Source organism: Pyxicephalus adspersus, chromosome 3 (genome assembly GCF_032062135.1).
Source record: "Pyxicephalus adspersus chromosome 3, UCB_Pads_2.0, whole genome shotgun sequence".
NCBI classification, from domain to species: domain Eukaryota; kingdom Metazoa; phylum Chordata; class Amphibia; order Anura; family Pyxicephalidae; genus Pyxicephalus; species Pyxicephalus adspersus.
This window is the reverse complement of record NC_092860.1, coordinates 98,720,639-98,745,885: the sequence shown is the minus strand read 5'-3', so window position 1 is coordinate 98,745,885 and position 25,247 is coordinate 98,720,639. Positions and strand designations below refer to the sequence as shown.

The 25,247-nt window shown below is 38.9% G+C and overlaps 1 protein-coding gene across 3 annotated transcripts in view; it reads right to left on the bottom strand.

Moving 5' to 3' along the window:
* INTU (inturned planar cell polarity protein) overlaps positions 1-25,247 on the bottom strand; it is a 54,363-nt gene that overhangs the window by 19,235 nt on the left and 9,881 nt on the right. For 2 of the 3 annotated variants that reach the window (XM_072405809.1, XM_072405811.1), the window contains exons 1-5: positions 20,137-20,304; positions 19,983-20,057; positions 6,339-6,898; positions 3,694-3,779; positions 1,135-1,338 (exon numbers count right to left, since the gene is read on the bottom strand). In XM_072405809.1, coding sequence (XP_072261910.1) covers positions 1,135-1,338; positions 3,694-3,779; positions 6,339-6,898; positions 19,983-20,057; positions 20,137-20,165 — 954 coding nt within the window. In that variant the 5' untranslated portion in view covers positions 20,166-20,304. Of the gene's footprint in view, positions 1-1,134; positions 1,339-3,693; positions 3,780-6,338; positions 6,899-19,982; positions 20,058-20,136; positions 20,305-25,247 lie in introns of those variants that run through there. The other variant, XM_072405810.1, reaches the window with a different exon arrangement.

The window sequence follows — 25,247 nt, the reverse complement described above, 5'->3', positions numbered from 1 at the left end:
TAAAAGATAGCACTGTGCTGTCACTGCATGAGTGCTGATTTATTTGGACGTTTTATGGCCTTCATATGAATGGAATACATTAAAGTACTGTATGCTGCCGATCAGGAGTATCATGGAGCAGTAAGCTACCCAGCAGGTTGTAAAGTGTCAGCACACCTGTATTAAACATCCCACAACCAATAAAATTTAAGTAAAGCAGGGATTGTATACTTTAAAAAAATGTATAGTGTTTATATAAACATATTTAACATGTTTAAATTTACCTAATATTTACACTTAATATTTAGTGCACATCTTCAGCATGAAATGCCTTTAGGTAGCTCACAAGCTGATACTGGACTAACCCTCCACTTATTAGTCATTGTTGAGGCAAAAATGGTGTGTAGCACATTTATTTTCAAGTTTTCTCCTACGTGCTTCTCAAAATGAATAACATTGGACAGAATGGGTCAGTTTATTACTCTTTTTTTGACGAGAGTAGGACGTGACAACATTGCTGCACAGTATTTTGGACACTACAACCCTGATGCCTTCATAGACTTTAAATGATGCTTGAGCATGCATTTTTAGAGTAATTTTAGAATTTTAAACCTATGTGCAACAGCATGGTCATGCCATTACCTTCTGTGTTCCACAAGCAAGAAATGTAACTAGAATGCCTGAGCTGGAAGTGCAGTTCCTTCTGGAATAGATGTCACTGCCAGGCAGACAAGCTGCTTGAATGAAGAAAAATGTTCTTCCTCCTAGAAAGAACTTTGAAGTTCTGCAGAGAGCAGGAAACACTGGACCGTACTAGCTTTACTCATGCATGGTTGGAAATTGAGCCCTAGTGCATTCCCCTCCAGTGGAGAGAGTTAGAAAGGGCAGTTAAGGGTAGAGGGAAAAGAAAGGCATTCATTTTGGGTGGACTGTTTCTTCATCATTTATTTTTTCAAGCACATCAGATAGTACAGGTAATGAACATCATCAACTAAGCAGTAGTAGGAGCCCATGCAGATAAAAGCCCATGGGTGGACATAAATCTTAGGATTAAAAGTATCTGTGATTATAATCAGTATGCTCTTATAAGAAGGGCTCTGACTTACAGCATGAGGCATATTTTTACTATTACAGGGATAGCATGAACACTCTTACCTCTTCCTTTAAAGTGTCAGACTCCAGCCTCAGTGTGAGGTACATTGCTATGTGAGGTATTGTTTGCACAACACGAAGGTGGCTGGCATGTTCTTCACCCCAGATCAGCTTTGTTAGATGATTCATAGATGGCTGTGCTTCATCATTTAATCTTGGAGGTTGGATCTGAGCATCGTACACTGATGTTTCAAATGTTAATTTCACCTGTCAAAAAATAATTTTAAAAAGGAAAGTAATTAAGATTACATTTAGATCAGATAGTTAGAGAAAGTCTAATCAGAATATGTTAATCCCAGCACAGGGCCACACAAGTACAGTACAGTTGAATATACAGTATAGAGAAGATTTTAAAAGAGGTAGGTAAGAAGTCTTTATTGCAGAAAAGATTTGGTGTGACATTTCTGGAAAAAAAAATAAAGTAGAATAAAAAAAACAAAAAAACACTTTTCCTGCATTTTTGTTTAGTCATAGACCACAGCTCTGCTTTACATTATTTGGTAATTACGACATTCTGTCAGTAGGGCATTATAACAAACTTTCCAAATCATCTTCCAGAAAAAGGCTGTTTAAAATTTAAAGAATTACAAAACTTATATATTGGATATATACAAATTTAAATACGTTTTACATAAACTGAGAAAAAAATTAGAACCTCTGTTGGGTTTGCATTGCTATGGGTGTTATTTCTGGAATGATTCGGCCTCTATTTAACCTGGTAACAATTACAGGACAGAAAGTATTGAAAGATCTAACATATTACAGGTCACCAGAACCTAGGCTTTCCTTTTTTTCCCTATTGCACCTCAGCGACCGAAAGTTAGAAAAAATCTCATCAAAGATAAAAAGTCAGCAAAAGGGTAAAAAAAAAAAAAAAAAAAGAAAAAAGCTTCAAACAACTATGGCAAGGCCCTGCTTTTTTTTTTTTTTTTAAAAAAGGAAAAAAAAAAAAAAAAAAAAAGTTGTATGCATATACAATTAAAAAAAAAAAAGTACCTTGGAACAACATTAACACAAATATATTCAAACTGTACAAGTATGTATGTTTGAGACCTGTAGTTTACTAATCAACACTGGCTTCATGAACAATCAAATGTTAACTTATATCACCAAAAGCAATGGGTGTATGGGACTTCTATTGACTGCTGCTGAGGTAACATGGAGAGCGTTTAATTCTGGCATGATCACCTAAATGTCCACTATTCCGCTAGCATGTGAGAAAGAGAAAAACTGGGTGGCAGAAAGTTTTGTTAGGTGCTCTAAATGCTGGAATTTGTAGAGCATAGATAAGTATTTGTACTTATCCCTATGCAGAAGCCTCCACGGTTAGTTAGTGATCATGTAAGTGACCCCCATTTTGGTTTACAAAAGAGGATGTGCTGGCCATGGTTAAATCTTAGTTGAAAGCAATTTCATTTTCAATAAATAAATGAAGGTATAAAAATGCAAGTACTAAAAAATACCTTGAAACAGACCCATCATCAACTTAGATTTAGCCAGTCTGTGTTCAGACAGCTTGGTTAGTAAGCCACAACTATGCATACATTTCCTTGCCATGCATTTGGGATTGTTAGTAGGCCAGGGGTTGTGACATGCAAGCCTTACAGCGAGATATGTATACCACAAGCCTTGCCACCCTGCATTTCACCCTGAATCATATTACCCTTTAGTAAGTATAGTGCTACAGATGTAATAAGCCAGTAGGGTATAAACTGAAATGTCTGCTGCAAAATGTAATGTTTCACTTATGAACTGTTTTGCATGCCTGTATAATCTACTAAACATAATATGCAATTACCCTTAATTTAAAAATATGTTAACACATATTTCCTGCCTGAAATATTTCTCTATTGTGGTCTATGTCCTCTGAAGGTAGATCTGCATGATTGGCTATTACAATCAGGTCAGGGTTATTGAATAACTCAATAGAAATAGATCTCTGTGTATGAGAGCAAGCAGCAACATTTAAATAGATGTCTGGGCAAGGAATATACAGCAAGTATAGAAAGGAAGTAAGCCAAAAAAACAAACCCAATAAAGAAAATTAATATATATGGCCTTTATATATATTCATTTGGATATTAGTGACCTTTGTTAAGCTGAAAATCACACTATATGGTAATGCACAATTGGCTTCATGTAGTAATAATCATAGGAAAGAGCTTTACTAAAGCCTTGCTTAACAATCATATATGTTTATACACTTTTCTTTTGAAACTAGAAGACTGACAGTGGAAAAAGACAAAGTTCATTTTTACAGATATGTTTTATCTCTCAGACATTTCACTTTTTTTTTTTTTTTTTTTTTTTTTTTTTTTTTTTTAGAGTCCATCTCTGAACTTATTCTATCCTAAGTTTGTGAGGACTCCAGAATTTAACACAATAGTCTAAATGAGTTTTAACTATTTTACCTAGAGAACTATAGAGTGTGTGTAATATATATATATATATATATATATATATATATATATCTCTATATCTACACATACATACATACATACATACATATAGAGGTTATTTCCCATACCAAGAAATAAATGTAGTGAATGAAAAACATTTTACCTGCATAGGCCCTGGTATACAAGATAAAACTCTCTCAATATTTTCCGCATTGACTTCCACATCATTAACAGCAATTAGAGTATCCCCTGTTAAAAAAAAAAAAAAAAAAAAAAAAGCACTGTTAGTAAGCCTATCATAGTCAGCATTCAGCATTGACTACTGCTCCTATTTAATGTACAGCGCTGCATAATATGTTGGCACTATATAAATCCTGTTTATTATTATTAAAATTATTAATAATAATAATAATAATAACTACAGTCAAACTCTGCCACACATAATTACTTCTAGGAAGAGAATCTTTTTAAAAATAGGACTCCTTCATTGGACCCGATTTATTAAAGCTTTCCAAAACTGGAGAGGATATACATCAGTTGAGCTGGGTGATCCAGCAAAACCTGGAATGGATCTATTCCAGGACTAAAAACATTTGCTAACAAATAGCAAATGACTTTTAAGAAATCCATTTCCAGGTTTGCTGGATCACCCAGCTTCACTGATGAAAGTGTATCCTCTTCAGTCTTGAGATAAACTTCTATCTGCAGTGCAAACAAACCAGGAACACTGCCAGAAACAGGTGACATGACAGCAAGAACTAATAGTTTATTCCTCAGCTCTCCCTCTGAACATCCTATGATAAACAGGGTGGGTCAGGGACAGTAAGAATGTGGACTAATAATGCCGCGTCCTTCAGCCAGCAAATATAGCAGTCTGTATCTGTTTTGATGCAGGTTCTAATGCAGGCTGAGAAACTCAAAATGCTCTAACAATCAAAGAACACAATTGTAGTACAGGAGAGGAGTCTGTACAACTGAGTAAGAATGAAGATAAGGCTGGATTTTACCTTTAAAATAGATGCAGTGCTAGACAAATCCCAAAAGCCAGGCTGGCAAAAAATAAATATATAACAGCTGCCATTCATCTTTTGCTCTATTGTTAAACACACGCTCCCTGCTTTACATTGTCTCCAGAATTGCACTGGTTTACCTCCAGTGTGTAGAGTCATTTTACTTGTGTATTACAGAACACCTATATGCATCAGCGGATTTGAAGCAGCAGTCAGCTTTCAGGTTACCAGGGCACTGTGAAGCAAACATTTGTTCATAGGAATGTAATATAACAGAAGATTACCGAGTACACAAGTGCAAACAGCTTATTTGTCACCTGATTTTATGAGATTTAACACTTGAATATTGTAGATGATGGATGGCCTATCTAGAGTAGAATATGTAAAACATCAATACTGACCAAATCTATATAGAATAAAAACACAAAAGCGACCATTCCATTAAATACCATGAAAAATTAGGCCAGGTTTATACCCAGTGGCCATAATATGTGCATTGTACTGGGCACATCTGTGTTGTAAGGTAAGTCAGCTCATATATGTGAATAGGCTGCCTACAGCACATTAAGGCTGGGTCTACATGAATGGTTTTGAAAATACATATAAACGTTCCTACCACGTTTTTATGCACGTTTACAAGCGTTTTAAAGCTTAACTTTAAAACGCTAAAAAACTTTTATAAACGCCTATGACGCGTTTTACAGCGACTTTCCGCAATTTTACATAAGCGTTTATAAAAGTTTTACTTTTTACCCTTTCAGGGAATGAGTACAGGGGTACATAAAACCCCTTACTCATTCCCTGAAAAGGTTAAAATATGTGTAAAAAAATTGGACGAGGCTTTAATGTTAAATGATTTTATTAAATGTGTTTGTGTAAACTTTTTTTTTTTTTTTTTTTTACAGGTTATCTAAATAACAGGATGATTTCCATGGCTGCAATCATGACATGAGCACAGCCATGGGACTCCTCCTGACAGTGAGGGCTCTCCATTCACCTCTAGTGCTTTGTGATTGGCTGAGAAATAGGAAACCCTGATGACAGCTCAAGCATCATCAGGATTTCCCTTTAAAAGCCTCATCCAATCAGGGAGCAGAGCAATCAGCGGAGCTCTGCTATGCTGACGGCTCCACTCCCCTGATCACTCCCGCAGCCCTAGAGGAGCTGTAGTATGCGTTACAGATACAGAACACATGTCACAGCTCCTCTAGGGTCAGTTACCTCATTATTACTTAGATGTTATGCTAATACAAAGAACAAAAATCTCCTAAATTGTAGCTTACCAGTCCTTAGATATGGTGAATGCAATGCGGCTCTTTTTTAGTTTTTGTTTTACTTTTTATTGGTCCCACAAATAAAATACTTCATGTACAAGGGGTACAACACTCACTCATTGTACATGGAGTGTGAAGGAGTGGCATTGTTACTTTAGGACAGAAGTTTGTGTTAGGACTACAAGTACACTTCTGTTCTCATCATAACTTTTGTGTGCTGTACTTCAGATTCCAGATTTATTGCAGCATTGTTAGTTCACTACAGTAAGTTTCAGGCTCTCTGGACTGCCAACATCAACCACAGGTGTTTTCTGAACTTATTTAAATGACCAAAGTGTGATCAAAATGAGAAAATTGTTAAGAGTTAAAGGCACATCAGCAGACTGATTAGACCAATAAAAGACAATATGGATTTAAACCTCTTTATGCCTAAATGCTTACACTACATGTATTGTCTTTTACACAATGTAATATCATAAGCACTAGAAGAAAAAAAAGAAGTTTCAAATGGAAAATACTCTCACCTATAAGAATTTGGCGACTTCTGGCAGCTGGACTTTCTGGAATTAAACCATGTATCACAAGTTTCTCATTACTTGTCCATTTATGCACTGCATCACACTTGCCCTGCCTTTCCATGAGCTTACTGGTCCTTGAGGACTGATGTACAATTCCAATCAGTGCCTGCAGCAGGTTAAGCTTCTCATTTGGTCCAATTTCAAGTAAACGGTTTGGATTTACATACAGACAAATGTCTTTGTACTGCTGATGTACAATCATTCCTGTTTTTTGGCTGGGCTGGTGTTTGAGGATGGACGTTGGCCTTGCTTGGCTATTTATTCTTGTAGATCCTTTCTTGCCAAGGTGTTTATTTTTCAATATTTTAGCAAGCTTCTTAAATCGTGGCTCAGTCTTTTTATCTTTCTTGACATCCCCCGATATCATTTCTGCTTCATTTTCACAAAACCGCACATGGTTTACACCTTGTGAATTGAGAAGAGTTTCTTCTTCCTCTTCACTTAGTTCCAGATAGAAGAGCTCTCCATTTCTCTGTACACTCTCCAGCCACTCTGGCTCCAAGTCACTACAAGTGAAAGAAAGATGTGTTATTAGCAATTAGATATGTTTTACATTAGAACTTATTAGAAAAAATATTATAAAAACATGAAGTTAAAGCATGTTCAAATCCATTTTTTCTGAAAAAGTGGTAATGTGTTAGATTACCTGTAAAGTTTCTAATGTTTGTTCCTTTGTTAGAAAGAAAACTAATTTGTCCTGGTCACTGGACAGGGGAAAGTTCCATAATTCTGAACTGTCAGACGAATAGGGAAGACATCTTCCCACGGGTAGACTTGTTCTGATGACAATGTGGTTTACTTACCTTTGAAGATAATTTCTGTCACCAGGATAGTAAATTAAGGGAATTAGAGCCATTAGAGTAGCTTACACCGGACGGGTTATTAGGTGGGCTTATAGGAATCCAAACATTGAGGTTGATATCATAGACCTCATATGAAAAAGGAGGTCATGCTGAAATTTTTTTTGCTTCATTACGGATCCCGAATGAGCAGGCTCTTTATCCTGGTTGCATGCTGTAGTTTGGCATTAAGTCTTCCTGTACTTAGGGCACAGTCAAAGTCAGTGGTTTTTAGAGAAACCCTGAAATGAGAAAATAGTTGCTACTGCTGACCTATACTTCTGAAAATATTAGAAATCTGGCTGATGCAGGATGCTTTGAAAAAGGTAAGTGTGTGCCATAATCAACAATTATGCTGTGTTGATGACAAAAAGATCACCAATACTCAGAGTTTAGTTCCCCTTTAAGCAAGGTCAGAACTCCAGATCAACTAGGATTTTCAGATGATTAGGTCAGCAAAAGCAGCGCACTTATTTTCTCATTTCAGGGATTCTAGAAAAACTTCTGACTTTTCTTTCATTGTACTCTAAGTATAGGAATAGGTCAGTGCCTATCAATAGCAGGCAATCAGGATAATAAGGCTCAGAAGTGCACAAAAAATTTATTGCATGTTTTTCTATTTATTATATTTATTTTGGGGGTTGATAAAAACGCATTTGTACTATGAGAGCAAGGTTACTTTGTTAATTCTAAAATTTGACATTTTCCTGTTAAAGCGTAACTAACTCCAGTCCTTGTTTCGCCATTCTTACTACTTCTCTTCCACGTTCTGATCTTTGGCCATCATGATTGGCCAGGTCAGGATAAAGTAATTTGAGTGGGAATTCATTCAGTTCCCGCACCCTGGAGGGTTATTGCAGAAGGGACATTGCCTGTCCTTTCCTTAAACACCCACCTGATGGCTTTTTTCAAAGATCACCAGGATCAACAAGTAACATTATTCAATAGGAACAGCATAAGAGAACTAGATACAAACTGAAAACTGTAGGCATATTAGCTATGTGGCTTCTAAGGTTAGTGCAGCTCTGGAAAGATGTATTATAAAACTAAAAATAATAAGTTAACTACTTGTCAATATACATAAAAAGACGATTAGTTCAAACTAAAGCTCTGCAAGGGGCCATCGATTATGATTAGTGTAATACAGTCAAGCTGAGATCACAGAATACAATCTAATTGGCCGATTGTGTCAAACGTTACAATAAATTAGGATTTTTTCACGTATAAAAGGCCCTGCAAGAAGACAGCTGGCTTTTCACTTCTGTGTACATTGCATTTCATTACATCCTTGTACAGCTGATATCAGGCCTCTTCCACTCAACACTTCTCAATACTCAGCTTTTCAAAGAGTAAAAGAATTATACAGCATGAAGGTTTGGCTTACTATTTTTTTCATAAACCATGGGAATGAAAAACAGATGCCCCTCCAGAGACAGAAACAGCTCATATAAGCATTTTAGTATTCAACCACTGCTAAGGCAGCGTTTACACAGCACGGCCTCATTCATTTGTGGCTTTCAGATGGCAGACTGAATAAACAAGCATGTCCACATGGGCCGGAGAACCTTTAGAAATGTACAATGTGAATGACATCCCCCTAATTCTCTTTCTTCTAGATAGGGCTCTGCGTACTGTGTGTGTAAGACCAAATAAATTCACGCTTTTATTGCAGTAAGCTTATCCAGTTTGACACCATAAAACAGCTTTAGCGCTGGAAACTGCTTTGAAATACAAATAATGATAATTTGCAGAACAAAATGCAGACTTACTACAGAAATATGATATTGGGGTCACACTTTTTTACTGAACAAATTGCTTTTGTCCTCTCATTTGCAGGGGGTTCTTCAAATTATTTCAACTAAACATTGCTATTTATTAGCCATTTGTTTTCCACGGTTCCTAAACCATGAATAATGTTGTAAAGAAGCAAGGATTGAAGACAGACATCTTTTTTATTCTCTGAAAATGTTTTTTTATAATGTAATTTATGCTTCACCAATGCTCATATATTACAGTAGTATCTCCTTATGCTCCACAAAAGGTACGTCACTAGAAAGAGTGCAATTCGGCCACTATGCTGATATAAATCCATAAGGTGCAACCCTAGGAAATGCCCACAAATCAAGTGGACACTAAAGTCTCAGCAGAGTTCTTTAGTGACTGCTTCCAGTGACAGATGAAGAATGCTGCACACACAGCACTGTTCGTTCTATGGGGAGGGGGTGGGGGGAATGAGTGGCCCCCACTGTGCCCTTCACCATAGGAGTGAACAGCAGTTGTTCCTGATTGGTTGTTCATCAATCGGCTATGGCAGACTGGTGAAAGATATTAGGGGACTGTTGTACACATGTCAGCTTTTCACCCAAGACGAGCACAACCATTCTTTGGGTGACATTTATGACTTGTGTACATGGCTTAAATAAGCAGTCACCAATCAGTGGTCCACGATAAAATTTTGATTTAAATAAAACAAAAAAAATTTACTATAAATTCCTATATTCTGAATGACAATTTTTCACCTTTATATTGCACTAAATTCATGAACTGTACTTGAGACAGAAAAACAAGGAAGGCGCAGCGTGACCTTAGTGTAGTCCTAATGTATATGAGGCAACCATTGCCGAGCCGTACGCTTCAGTATTGTTTCAATTTCGGTCTGATCTTTCGATTACAACAGTCACCACACTCCGAAAATACCGATTCTCATCCAATTGTTTTATTTTATTTGTTAATTTCTCAGATGCTCTTTTAGCTAAGTACACTTTAACTGCATACTTTATTTGACAGTTATATTTAGTGGCATGAAAAAGTTTGACTTTGATAACTGTCATTTCTTGTTTGGTCTTAGATTCGAATAGAATAAACCCATAATGAGTGGGGAAAAAGCAAACAAACATTTTGCATTTCTTTAGTAATACCAAAGATAATGCAACTATTGATATTAGTAATACTTTTCTTTACCTGGAGCTGATCAATGAATCAGGGACTGCACAGTCCCCACCAGGCACCATTAGGAAGATCATTATTTTATTAATGTTTTTATTGTTGTAAAAATTTCATATTAATGGTCTGCAGGATTTAAAATGATGAATTTAGTGGTCCATGAGGTCCGAAAGGTTGGCGACTGCTGGCTTAAATGACTAACAGGACACAAGACAAATGGCTGAAAAGAGCCATGACAAGACAGATAAGGAAGGTTGGGCAGGGTGAGCCTGTTCATCCATCAGACAGGAAACAAGGTGGCTTAGGTGGCTTAGGTTGTCAACTGCAGCTTCTAAGGCTTGTTTTGTGAAAGTGAAAAAGAGGGACTAACCTGCAAGTGTGCAAAAGCAAGATAAATCTGGAATTGTGAAAATGCAGTCAACAAATTACCTACATGCTGTTTAGGACTGCAGTACTAAAGTTAGCAGGGAGAAAAGTTTAGGTTTTGGGATCATAAACAGGGCATACAATTATGTAAAGAGAAGCAGCATACTATAACAAAACATGGTTAAACATGTAACGGCATCAAACTATTTAAATCAGGGGTTTCCAAACTTTTTGCAAAGAGGGCCAGATTTGGTAAGTTTAAAATGTGAGGGGGCCAACCATTCAGCAAGTACTCAGGGTTAGTGTGGGAGTGGTCTGCTCGTGTCCCGCACAGCACACGCCCACCAGGGTAACAAGAGGGATTCCCTGTGCACAGAGTACGGTGTCAGTGGGAGCTCCGTGCAGAGCACATTCTTGGAATCAGAGTGGGCGTGGTCTGTGTGGGTCCCGCACAGCTTACGCCCACTATAATGACGTAGGGATTCCCTATGCACACATGGGGATTATGCCCGCCGAGTGGCGGGCCAATAACTGCAAGGGGGTGGTCAACTGTAATGAAATATAAAACAGCTTTTTTGTACGCGTGTATTTTATACTGTGGTCAACAGTGCTGGTGGGCCACATATTATTGATGACAAAGGCTGCGGGCCGGTGGAAATCTGAACACGGGCTGCAATTGGCCCCCGGGTCAGACTTTGGACATGCCTGGTTTACATCAAAACCTTTATATACATCTAACATGGTTTCCATGACAATCCCGAGCTATTGAGGACTCCGATTTATTTTAAACATAGCAGCAGCCTATAGAAAAATGTTAATGTCAAAGTCATTTCTAACAATAGAAGTAGAACATATGTCTCAAATATGTTACCTAAAGTTAAACTGCGGTCAGAAAGTAGCAAATATAAGCAGTGATAACAGTGGAGGGAAAAAAAACAAAACAAAAAAAAAAAAAAACAGAACCTATATTGATCCTGGATGTAACTTGATAAAAGTAACTGTCACCCATCGTTGTTTATTCTGTATTTAACAATCAAAAAACAAATAATGCCACAAATGACAAAATTTGAACCAAAACGGGGATCTTTAATCTAATATTTTGTTAAACAACCTTTAGAGGCCTTCACTGCAGCTCTCAGTAGGACCTCTGCACCAGTTAATGGGTCATTTGTCCCACTTTTCCTAAACAAACTTATCCAGCTGTGTCAGTTCTGAAGGTTGTCCCCTCCACGGTGCATGTTTTAGTTCTTTCTGTAATAATGTGCCAAACAATTCAAATCAGATCTCCTAGAAACCTTGCATCAGAATAGTTCAATGTTCTGTTCCTAGTTATTCTGGGTGCTTTTAGCAATGAGTTTTGGTTCATGAATCTGTTGAAGGATCCAATTCTCTGCAACTTGGATAGAAGACCGTTTAATACATTTTCCTTCCAGAATGTCTTGATCGTTTTGTGATTTTATTGTTCTTGCACAGACTCAGGGTACCTCATTCCAGACACCTCAAAGCAGCCCCAAAACAGAACCAAGCCTCCACCATGTTTTACAGTTGGCTCTTTGCTTTACTATTCGCACTACCCTGCCACCCTTTTTAGGATTGATTTTTCTCTTGCTCTGCACATTCAGGGCAATTGGCTATAGTACCTTGAACCCAAACTTCTTAATAATATTTGCAACTGCTATATGGGAACATATATAGTCTTTGCTTTTAATGCTTAACTTCTGCCTTTTTGCACACTTAGTCCATTTTTGCACACGTCCTTCTCTTTGCTAAATTTTTGCCTTCCACACAACAAACATTACAAGCTTTAGAATTATAAGGGCCACCTGGCCCACTCCACCCATTATGGCTTTCCCGGCCCTCCTCTTCAGAGATTTGATTTGTGTCCAGTCTGACATTTATTCATGGTTGGGGTGTGGGCATTGCTTAGGGTAGTTGTCTTTTATATATACACTCTGTCATGGAATACCTATGTGCTGATACAGTGCGTGGGAGGCAGTGATGTGACACGAGAAATCCCCTCCTATTAAAATACTATGCAATCGAATCATGAAACAAATTATTAAGTCTTGAAACTAACATATTAAGGGTACTTATCTCAGAAACAACAGATAGCTGTAAGAAGCTGAGCTGTGAGAAAAGTAGTGATCAGTCATTGTCTTCCCTGCATGGACTTCTGCATCTGTCAGAGAATAAATCATTTACAGCCCATGTAATGATCTCACAGTATCCGGGAGATATCAATAGTTTACCAGGTTATGCCCCATGAATTAATGTAAAGCAAATATCAATCTGCCACTACAAAACCTGTGTTACCTAACTTCAGTGAGAGGTCTTCTTCCCTGATGGTTGGGACCATGCTGACTGGCAAAGCTGTAAGAATCACAGGAATGACTGAACACAAAATGAAAATAAAACAGTCTTCCCATGTCATCTGTGTAATTAGCTCTCTGCCTAACAGCTTTAATAATTTAATTCCCACTAAAGCACTTAACTGGTTGAAAGCATCCAGGTTAGGTTACATTTGCCATATAATGTTCACAGTAATCCAAGACAAAAAGTGACGCCGCTGTCAAACAAACTATTGTTACCATTATGATGACAAATCAACACCCCGGATGCTCTTACTAACAAACAGCAGGTGCAAAATCTTCACCAGCGTCAGTCTTCACTATTTTTCAGACAACCAGGAGTCATTTTACACCATACAAGCCTGCAATAATCCAAGTGCACACTTATGTCTCAAAACATAACTATTGTTTTATGTGAACAGACAGGTTATTTATTGCAGAAGGAACAGATGGGCAGGAGATGTCGCTTATGTAATAAAACATACTTACCTGCCGTGTGCAATCTGTAATGTGCAGCTCAGTGTATGAATGGGCAGTAGTTGCATCTTTCCATCCTGCCAAATCAAGATGCTAAAGACCTGAACCTAGAACAATTTGGGGTAAAGATGCAGCCACCTGCATTAGAATGAGAGGTGAGCGGAAAAATGCCAACATGCAGGTAGGTTTGTTTTATTGCAGAGGGGAGATCACGGGTCCTTTCTGCAATAAACAACCTTTCTGGGTGCAGTATTTTTTACTTAGGAAGTTTAGTTCCACATTACCAATCATCCCGGACAGGTATGTATGTATATATGTTTATTTATTTTGTTTGAGCACAAATTTATAAATAATTTGTAAGCTTAGGCTAGGTACATACGTGCAATGGTTCCATTTGACAATTGGCTCAGGGCTAATATCGACGAGAATCTTACATGTGTACAGGAAGTAAAGGGGGAGAGAGTGCAGCGGGATGTCACTCCGTCGTTCTCACCCTCCCCTCTTCATAGAGCAGAACGGTGCTGTATGTACAGTTCGTTCATGCATCGTGCAGTCGTTGGAAATAATTGTAAAAGACCCTTTCGAGTGACAATTATTGCACATGTGTACATAGCTTTAGGCTACATAAACACATGCAATAACACTGGTCAACAAACATTTTCCTGCCAAACAGATTAAAGTCATTTTAGGTTATGTTTGATGCACAGATTCCAAATTTGGTACTGGTTTTGCTAGATTGGCCCTAGTTTTTGAAATAATGACCTCAATAATAACCTCAAAGAAAACTAATGAAACATGAAAATTAGGCAAAATTAAACTAGATATGCCCACTTACTCAAAATTAAAGTTTTGAAATAATTAATGTCAATATATTCTATATTCAAAATATGTTTAGAACTTGTCACAAAAAAAAAAAAAAAAGTCATTAAAAAACTCCATTTGTATGATTTCCTTTTATGCTGATGATCAGGACAATCACGTTGAAGGCTCCAGCAGTAGCCTGCCATCATGTGTCTATCCCATGTGCCCTGATACCTTTCTTCCATCACCTTTATATCTTGATAGAACCTCTCCCCTTGTTCCTCACTGAAATCGCTAAGGTTTTCTGGAAATTTTTGCAAATGGCTATGGAGATAGTGTACCTTTATACTCATAGTAGCACCCAAATTTTTAAAGTTGAAGAACAAGTTTTGTAGCAGTTCTTGATAATTTTGTGCTTTATGGCTACCCAAGAAGTTCTTGACAACCATGACATAGCTGTGGCAGGCAGAAGCTTCAGTATCAGTCATGTAACTTGTGAAATGTGAACCATTTATCAGTTTCCGAATCTGGGGTCCACCAAAGATTCCTGCTTTTAATTTTTCAGTACTCAATCCAGGGAAGAATCTACAAATGTATTTGAAGCAATCACCATCCTTGTTCAGAGCTCTAACAAATTGCTTCACTTATCCAAACGTAGTGTAGAGGAGGGAGAATGATTTTTTCTTTGTCAACCAATGGCTTGTTCGATGCACCTATTTTCAGGTTTTCCCTTGGAGGCCATCTCACTTTTTTTCCAGTGATCCTGCTTTGCTCTACTATCCCACAAGCAGATGAAACATGGGTACTTTGTGTATCCACTTTGCTGTCCAAGTAGGAAATTCACCATTTTTAAATGAACACATATGGACCATTGGTGTTCATGATAGCAAAGCTTTTGTAAGACCATTTTGATATTTTTTATATTCTTCTTTAAGTTTTGTTGAGTGACCAATTGGTAATTGATGTATAGCAGTTGCATAGCATTATGCAGTAAAACAGTTTTCAAACTTGGAGTGGAACAGTTTATGAAAAGCCACCAGTCTTCTGCTCGGTATTCTGGTACTCCCATATGGGCTAGTAGTCCAGGGATGTTACAACAGTACACAAAGTTTCCATCTTCACTGAAATATGGTAGGAGTGTCACCTCTCTTGTCCTAAAAAACATTATTTTAACTTCCGGTCTCAGAAAGTTCTTTTTATTTTAGCCTGTTTGCCAAAAGCTCAGATGCTTGTTTTGACAGACTTAGGTCACGTAATAAATCATTGGGCTCTTCTTGGGGGAAATGCTGGTTTGATGAAACACTTTCTTCATATTCACTTCCACTGCTAACTCCTAGATTGCACTCCAAACCCTGTATATCATTCATGTCAGATACAGGAAGTTCAGGGAGTGTACTGATCACTGGTATGGGAACATCAGCACCATGTGGCACAGGTCGTCTTGCTGATTTCAAATCAGGGTACTCCTATTTGTTTTTCTTGTAACGAATTGTAATGAATTTTGGGCTCTCGCCATACCATAGGTACGCCAAATTTCAAAATTTTCAGTTTTCCATTTTTCCACTGGTGTAGACACTCCAAATAAGCTTTGCATACCATATGTGGAGCCCAATACTTATCTTGGTTCCCCAGTTTAAGATCAAAATATGCAAGATATGCTTGATTCACAAATTCTGTAATGTTTCTTCTCTGATTTTCCTGAGAATATATTCACCACAAATGTAGCAAAATACATTAGGGTCATTTAACCCACCTAGCGGTAATCCTGAGTGTGACTTGGGGTGGCTTTTACATGCAAAAAGCAGCAATCCCGAGTCACACTCGGGGTAACTTTAGAAGCCCCCCTTACCTTTGCCCCGCGCTCCAGCGGCAATCGGATGGTCCCGCTGTGATGCCGGGGCGCCAGTCCATCGGGAGGCGTGAAATTTAAAATCAGATTACTGAGTAATCTGCTTTTAAATACCACCGGGCCACGCCGCTCGCATCAGCAGTGAGATGTGAAGCACAATGAAGAAGTCCTGCATTGTGCTTTGCATCTCTCTGGAGATGCAGAGCAGCAGCTCCAGCGCCAGGGTGAGGCGGGCGGGACATCCCCACTCGCATCACCCGGGAGGATGAGTCATTTTCCGGGGGATGTATTGGGGGGTGTGTCCGGGCGGGAAATTTAAAAGCAAATTACAATGTATTCTGCTTTTAAATGGTTTTTACAGTACAAAAACATAAAAAATAAAAGTACATTTTTAATTTTATATTTTATTTTAGGATTACATTGTTGTCTATTATTTCATTATATTTAAAAATGAATATTTATAATTATGTATTTTATAATTTATGATAATAATATAATAAAAAAATGTAATTATCATACCCGGGAGTTAAGGTGCGTACACACTTCCAATTTTTATCGTTCCAATCGAACAACGAACGATCGATTGGGCAAAAAATCGTTAGTAAAAAAGTAACCAACGACGCCGACGAACGAGGAAAATTGTTGGAAACGAACGACCGGACCGGCGGATCGGATTGGGCGACGATCGTTGAACATCGTTCGTGTGTACGGTCGTTCGTTGATCGTCCATGTTCAGAGCATGCGTGATGAACGAACGTCCGTTCACTTTCCTGTCGTGCACATAGTTCCTCTATCGCTTAAACGATCGTATCTATTGTGTGTACAATATCTACGAACGATCGTGTCGTTACCTCTATGTGCAGGATCGGTGCTATACGATCGTTCATATATATCGTGCAGGAACGTTCATCGTTCGTTTTCCGACGATAATAATTGGAAGTGTGTACGTAGCTTTAATCCTAAAAATTACTGGCCCACAATATAAACAAATGGAAATGTCTCTTATTCAGAGACATAGCGAAGAGATAAATAGATATAAAGAGGCTGCAATAGCTGTCAGTCTTTCTAAAACAATAGTCAATTGGCTGCCACAATAGCTGTAAGACTATAAAACCTGGAAAGTAAAGTTGCGGGTGAAAAGATCCCACCATCATGCCTCTGTAAATATATACTTTATAAACCTTGAAATACTAAGACCCCAGACCAACACATACCAAAGCATTGGCAATGAGTTACTTAGAAACCTTGTACAACTACATTTACCGGGCAAAAAAAAAGCCATTTACACAAAAGATTCTTTTATATACACATTAAGGCTTGGACTACATGGAAGTAGGTTTGCTGTGCTCCACTGCAAGTAAACACATGGGGTTTATTAACCCTTTAAAGTAAAACCAGTCAACAAACAATAACCCAGTTCCCTTTAACCTGCACAACACATACATTGGGTAACATTGATCAATATTCGTCCAATGAAATGACTAGCCAAAACCCATTGTTATCTATAGGTTCAGTTCACCCTGATGTGCTGCACTTATGGAAGCCGGTAAAAATGAAACATGCAGCATTTAAAAACAGTACAACATTCTGCAATGAGCTACACGGTGTCATTATCACAGCATGCTGCAAACCAACATATACTAGCTACTGGTGTGGAAAAAATGTAAAATGCACAATGCATTAACAAAAACGTCAGCTCTTCTGCATGAAGTCTGTATGTGTGTATTCTTCCCGTGTTAGAGCGAGTTTCTTCTGTGTACTCCGGTTTCCTCCCACATTCCAAAAACATGCAGTTATGTTAATTGTCTTGCCCCTAAAATTGACTTTAGACTATATTAATGACATATGACTATGGTAGAGACATTAGATTGTGAGCTCCTTTGAGGGACAGCTAGTGACATGACTATGGACTTTGTACAGCGCTACGTAATATGTTGGTATTATATAAATACTGTGTAATATTAACTCAAATGTTTTTATTGGGATATAAGTACAAAGCGCATGGCATGAATCCATCCTTTATGTACCAAGGTTATGTATAGGTGTACCAAGTTTAAAATGATGGCACCTAAAGCAGAACTAAACCTTTAAAATCCACTGTAAGCAGGCAGGTTCTTTATTGCAGAAGAGACAATCTGTGTCCCCGGGCAATAAAATAAGTGTACCTGCCAAGTGCAATTGTCACAATCTTCACCGGGCGTCAGATCTTCTGCCATCTCATTTGGTCGAGATGATGTAACGTACGATTGGAAGTTCATTTTCTCCCAGCAGCTCGGGGAATGCCAGGATATTAGGCACATCCCAGCATGACACTAGGATGCACAAGCAAGTAAAAAAATGTTATTACAGAAGGGACACCACCCGTCTCATCTACAAGAAAAACCTGCCTGCTGCAGTTTTATTAGCAGAACTAAAGTGAATGACAGAAATATACAACAATATACTGCTATGTCCTGTAAAATGGGGACAAAAATTCAAACCCCCATCTCACTTCTTACAGCTGCTTGACCTCAGGTTTAAATGCAGAGTCATTCTATCCACTTGCTGTGAGCCCAGGGTGTCATGGACACATCCCCTGGCAGTTTATCAATAAGCAGCCTGATCTCATATAAGAATGTTGCATAGAGTGGCACTCACAGGCCATAACATCACAGTGTTCTCCCCAGCCCCTATTAGCTGGGCGCACCACCCAGCACTTTTTAGTAACCACCTGGCTGTTTTTCGGTGGTTATGGAGGAGTTGGGTCACAATACAGGGGTTGCCAACCACCTACAATTTCTACCCACCCGGCTTAAAAAAATTGCTAGGTTCAGCACTGCATCAATACTATTAATACAGCACTAAGATCTCCCTCCATTGATGCCGCAGAAGAAAATAAAGAACTATGTGGGAAGAAATCCAGATATTACAGAATGGACAGGTGATCTCTCTTCTACAACAAAACAAACTAACCTGCCTATTCTCAATCTTCTCCAGAATGTGCTGATTACCCATGCACCACTCAGTGCACAATTCTCCCCATGCGATGGAGTTATGTCATTCTGCCTCAGCCAATCAAGATGGCAGGAGATCACTCTGAGAAAGAATCAGTGCCTCGAAAAGAAGCAAAATGGGGAAAGTCTGCTTTCACTTTAAAGTGGAACTAAAGGAAAAAGACAAAAAAAGAAAAAAAAAACCTCACACTTACCTTTTATTTAGTGGATCCGTCGATCCATCAGGAGGTTTCTTCGATCGGGTCCCACGTTGTCCTGGGATCCTTCTTCCGGCCGGCTCTGAGGAAGCGTTGAGTGCCGCCATCTTCTTCTAGGTTCTTCTTCGTACGTCACCCAATCTTGCACTGCGCGGGAACGAGATGCGGTGACATAAATGGGGAAAAAGATCACTGCAAGATCCCCATATTTTTCTCCCATTAAAGAAAAGGCTCCTTCTGGGCATGCCTGAGACTGGCCATGTGCAGAAGGAGCAGATAAGATCCTCTCTTTTAAGTCAAGTGGAAACACTGGAGTGATGCTTTACGCCAACACAGGTTGATGTTTTTTTGAGAGAACTGGATAAGATTCTTATAGCTTACCCGAATGCAAAATAAAAAAAAATGACATGTACAATGTTGTCTATGGAAATAACATATCTGTATTTTTTATAACCGGCTCATCCTGGCAGTAAATGATATTTTCTGTACCAGGCCAAGCTATCCACCAAGTGACAGCGATAGGAGGTCCTCGTCCTAACTCTTAATAGGTCAATGGAGCTGTCAATCAAGCCTCAAGGGGCATGGCAGGAAGGGTAGTGGGTAATAGTACAGGGTGACCACAGTGCCGCTGTTTTGGGAATCGGTGGTCACCGGTGAGAAGAGGAACCCGCAGGAATTTTTAAAACATTTCCTCACACAGTATAAACCAGCATTACAAATCTATACATAATGTATTTCTTGGTCAGTATAAAACATCTTGGGACTGAATAATGTTACCTGGAGCAACAACTGCTGCAGTCAGTGTAAGATGATGAGCGGCTGCCCCAGTCGCCTCCTCCGTCATCTTCCTCCACTATCCACCATCCTCCTCCATCACTCTCCGCCATCCTCTTCCATCACTCTCCACCATGCTCCTCCGTCATCTTCCTCCTCTTCATGAGTGGTCCTGTCCCTCTCCATGTCCTGCTATATAACTTCCCCGCACTACACAACCTCAGCGCCAAGACCGATACATTATCACACTACAACAATTCCATACAACTCCGGCACATCACCTCCTACACAGCGTTTGTAGCAACAGATACAGGTAAGGGAATAGCCCCGCCTACTCTCTCATTGCGCTCATTGGATGGACGCGGCACGTAACCCGGGAGCATTTGGGTTCCGGGAGTTGTAGAACGTTTATAGCATCCCTGGACTACACTTCCCAGAAGCCTCTGCGGCAGCGGGATGAGTGACAGAGACCTTGTGGGGGGTCTCGGTGCTTCTGTGTGTTTGTACGGCGGGTTCTCTGCTATGGTGAGACAGCTGGTACACAGCACTGAGGTGTGGGCGATGCCTGGTTATATCTGAATTTTGACACGGTGCACTTTCCAGAGGAAATATATTGTGTTAAATGGTAATGTGTGATATATCAGTATATATATATTTTTATACATTTTAAAAAGTATGGTGCAGTTCTCATTTATAGGTAATAGGAAGTCATGTACAGTTACTAAATATATACAATGAGTTGTAGTGTGCAGTTACAGAACTCATATGTCTATTCACAATCAATTGAACAGATGTACTTAAAGCCAACCTACTACCAAAAGATATATAAAAGGGTAGATAAGTCTTCTATATAAGGTAAAATTAGCTTGTTCCCCCAATGCTTCTTTTATTGAAGCGTACCTAAACTCAGAATTTTCACCTTTTTTGTAAGGTAAAATTCTGTTTGTAATTTTTTAAGTGCAGCACCGCCTCCTTACCCTTCTGGGTGTTTCACTGATGTCTGGATTTCTGTACCAAAAGCGGTACGCTGTTTTCCATGAATTTTTTTTTATATATATATTGTAGACCTGTAACTTACCGAAATATGTCCAAACAAGGGTCTAGTACAGGGATCCACAAGCTCCAGCCTTTAGGCCAGATACGGCCTAGCCAGTAGTTTGTTCCGGCCTAACGCCCCTGGCCAATCCGGCCTAATGCCGGCCAGCAACCCGTGGCTCCGGAGCTGCGAGTTGCTGGACAGATCAGCCAGGGGGCGTTAGGAACTACCGGAGCCGCCGGAGCTCCTGTGCCGCCTCCTTGCTGTTGCTCCCCTATTTACCGTGGCTGACGTTGATATTCTGCCGGCATAGTAAATAGGGAAGGCTCCCTGAAGAGAAATCCCTCTCCCCACAATGCATACGGAGGAGAGGGATTTCACTTCAGGGGGCATTCCCTGGTGGTGGGCAGGACTCAGAGTCAAGCCTAGTTGTAGTTATCACAATGATATCCTAAGAGGCAAAGCTAGGAAGGTGTAAAATAAAACCAAGAAACAGAGAGTTTTGTCTGTGCATTGCTATTATTTTTTTTTTTATTCTTGAATGGCACTAAAACTGGAAGTAGCCCAACATTTCCCGGCTTTTGTAATGAGCTGCTGGTAGAAACCAAATTTTAGCGTCACAGAACAGCTGTTGTCAGGAGTTTTTTGCATAATTAGACTAGCTCAAACACAGACTGAAGAGATCTGTAGGGGTGCTAACCAACAGATTCAGCTGCCTGCAGTATGTCTGCAGGGGCCCTATTCACTGTGATGGGCAGAAAATAGAGTGAGGCCCGCTAGTTCCAAAAACCTGTCATCTATTGTTAGTTAATTAAATGGTATTTTTCATTCTTTTCAACTTAAATATAATACTGTACTATATTAAGAGCATTAAAACACATGATCTGTTTCCTTGGGGATTTTGCACAAAATTAACTTTTTAGTGCACAAAGAGTTCTTTAGGATCTAATTGTAGTGCAGTCCATCACTTGGAAAGCTTAATCCAAGAATGATCAAGGTGTAAAGGAAAAAAGGTTGGTCCACTAATATGCTTACCAAACTGAAAGCAATCCTTTCAGTAATCTGGTAAATTAATGCAGAGAATATAAGAAAAGTATGTCTTCTGCACCTCTAGTCTAGTCTAGTCTCAATGCAGAAGCTCTAGACAATGGGCCTGATTTATTAAAGCTCTATAAGGCTGGAGAGGATACACTTTCATCAGTGAAGCTGGGTGATCCAGCAAACCTGGGATGGATCTGGTCCAGGATTCAAACATTTGCTAGCAATTAGCAAATTACCTTGAAGAAATCCATTCCAGGTTTGCTGGATCACCCAGCTCCCCTGATGATAATGTACCCCCTCCAACCTTGGAGAGCTTTAATAAATCAGGCCTAATGGGTCTGATTAATCAAAGCCCTCCAAGACTGTGGAAATTAGATTACACGGCTTAACAAAACATTTTTTTTTCACTTTCCAAGGGTTTTTTTAATATGTTTAGTGTATTTCAGGTCTGCTGAATCCAAAAATGAAATCCGTTTCATTAAACTGGCTCTAGTTCTTGTGATACAGGAATCGGAATGGACGATTTTACCAACTACAAATGTTAACACAGCATATTATTATAAATCTTTATTTACACCAATGTTTTGCATTTTATATAATAAATGTCACATTAATTTCATGAAACTTTCATTTGCCTTCTTTTTTTCATAATTTTCTTTTTTTACAGAAAATATTAGTTCTTCGAAAAGAAGATGTTTAAATGACCCTAATGTATTTTGCTACATTTGTGGCGAATATTCTCAGCAAAAACAGAGAAGAAACATTACAGAGTTTGTGAAACAAGCACATCTTGCATATTTTGGTCTTAAACTGGGGGACCAAGATAAGTATTGGGCTCCACATATGGTATGAAAACTTGTGTAGAGTGTCTACGTCAGTGGAAAAATGGAAAAAGTTTGAAATTTGGTGTACCTATGGTATAGTGAGACCCCAAAAATCATCATAATGATTGTTATTTTTGTGCTGTGAATGTAAAAAGTTTCAATCGTTACAAGAAACACAAGTGAGAGTACCCTGATTTGGAATTAGCAAGATGACCTGTGTCGTCAGTACACTCCCTGATATTCCCGTATCCGACATGGAGGATATACAGGGTATGGAGTGTAATCCAGGAGTTAGCAGTGGAAGTGAAAAAGAAAGGAAGTGTTTCATCAATCCAGGAGTTCTCTAAAGAAGAGCTCAATGATTTAATACGTGACCTAAGTCTGTCAAATCAAGCATCTCAACTTTTAGCATCCAGGCTAAAAGAAAAGAACTGTCTGAGACCGGAAGTTAAAATAACAGTTTATAGGACAAGAGAGGTGACTCTCCTACCATATTTCAGTGAAGATGGAGACTTTGTGTACTGTTGTAACTTTTCATAGACCGTTCCACTCGAAGTTTGAAATCTGTTTTACTGCATAATGGCAACTGCTATGCATCAATTCCAATTGGTCACTCAACAAAACTTAAAGAAGAATATGAAAATATCAAAATTGTGTTACAAAAGATTTGCTTATCATGAACACCAATAGTCTATATGTGTTGATTTAAAATTTGTTCTGTCCAAATCCTACTTGGACAGCAAAGTGGATACACAAAGTACCCATGTTTCATCTGCTTGTGGGATAGTGGAACGAAGCAGGATCACTGGAAAAAAGTGACATGGCCTCCCAGGGAAAACATGAAAAAAGGTGCAGCAAACATCATTAACCACCTGAGCGTTACACTCAGGTCTAGATTTCTGTACCAAAAGTGATCCACTGTTTTTCATGAAATTTTTTTTTTAAATTGTAGACCTGTAACTTACAGAAATATGTCCGAACAGGGGTTCTAGTAGATAATATGAATATAAAAAATGTATTTACTTTTATTTTTTTTTTTTGTATTGGATTGGATACTGGAGTTTGTATTCAATCCAATACAAAATGAGCGTTTGAATTTACCAGTTATGTACTTTGTATTCATTTTATATTATTTTGTATTGGATTGGATACGCAAGTTTGTATCCAATCAAATACAAAATATAAATTTGAATTTCCAGGTTATTTACTTTTTATTTTATTTTTTTTTATTTTTTGTATTGGATTGGATAGGGAGTTTGTATTCAATCCAATACAAAATGACAGTTTGAATTTACAGGTATATACTCTGTAATTATTTGAATTATTTTGTATTGGATTGGATACAGGAGTTTGTATTGAATCCAATACAAAATGAATGAATGAGTTTCAATTTCAATTTCCCGCACACGCGCCGACGTCATCACGCACGCAGGGAGGAGCCGTCCGTTTTTTTTTTCTCCACCGGACGGGTTCTCGTTTCAGAGATCATCCGGCTCTGGAAGAAGAAGGACGTGGACGAACACACTGACGGAACACAAGATGCCGGCCGGCTTCTTACCGGTCCCGCTGGCACCCGACGAAGGCACCCGGCGCTGGAGAGGGAGATCGATGGACGACGATCGACGGAGGACGACGCTGGAACACGAACACGACGCTGGATGAGCACAGCGGGACCAGGTAAGTAAGGATGGGAAAAAACTCGGGGTTAACCATCGTAGCCATTTTTTTTTGCCCGTACGAAGGTCGGGCTTAACGGCAAGGAGGTTAACGAGCCAATGGTTGACAAAAATAATTTTCCCACCACTACACATAAAGTTAGGAATAATGAAGCAATTTGCTCTGAACAAGGACAGTGATTGCTTCAAATACGAGGGGGTGCTGAGAAGTTCCTGGCTTTGCCCCCTTCCAGATGAAATAGAAAAATGAGTGTGTATGACAGCCTAATATCTTAGTATGTAACTGTGCAAATATCAGAATTGTGCGATTTTTAAAACTGTTTTTTCTTTTAGTGAGAAGCTGTAATGGTACAAGCATGTTTCATGTCGTTGGAGTTATGGGCCGTCATGAAGTTTTTGTTTTTCCAGGGAAAGTCAGCAAAGGACATTCACACTGAGATGTCACAAACACTGGGGGAAAAGTGTCCTTCCTATACCACTGTCAAAACCTGGATATCTCCTTTCAAGACTGGGCATTTCACCATTGAAGATGAGCCCCGCAGAGGGCACCCCCCAACCTCACTTGACCCAGCAACCTGCGATGCTGTCCATGAGCTGAATATTGAGGACCAGGGAATATCCGCAAAAAAGATAGCCCAGATACTTGACATCTCACGGGAGCGTGTTGGGTTTGTTATCACCACTGTCCTAG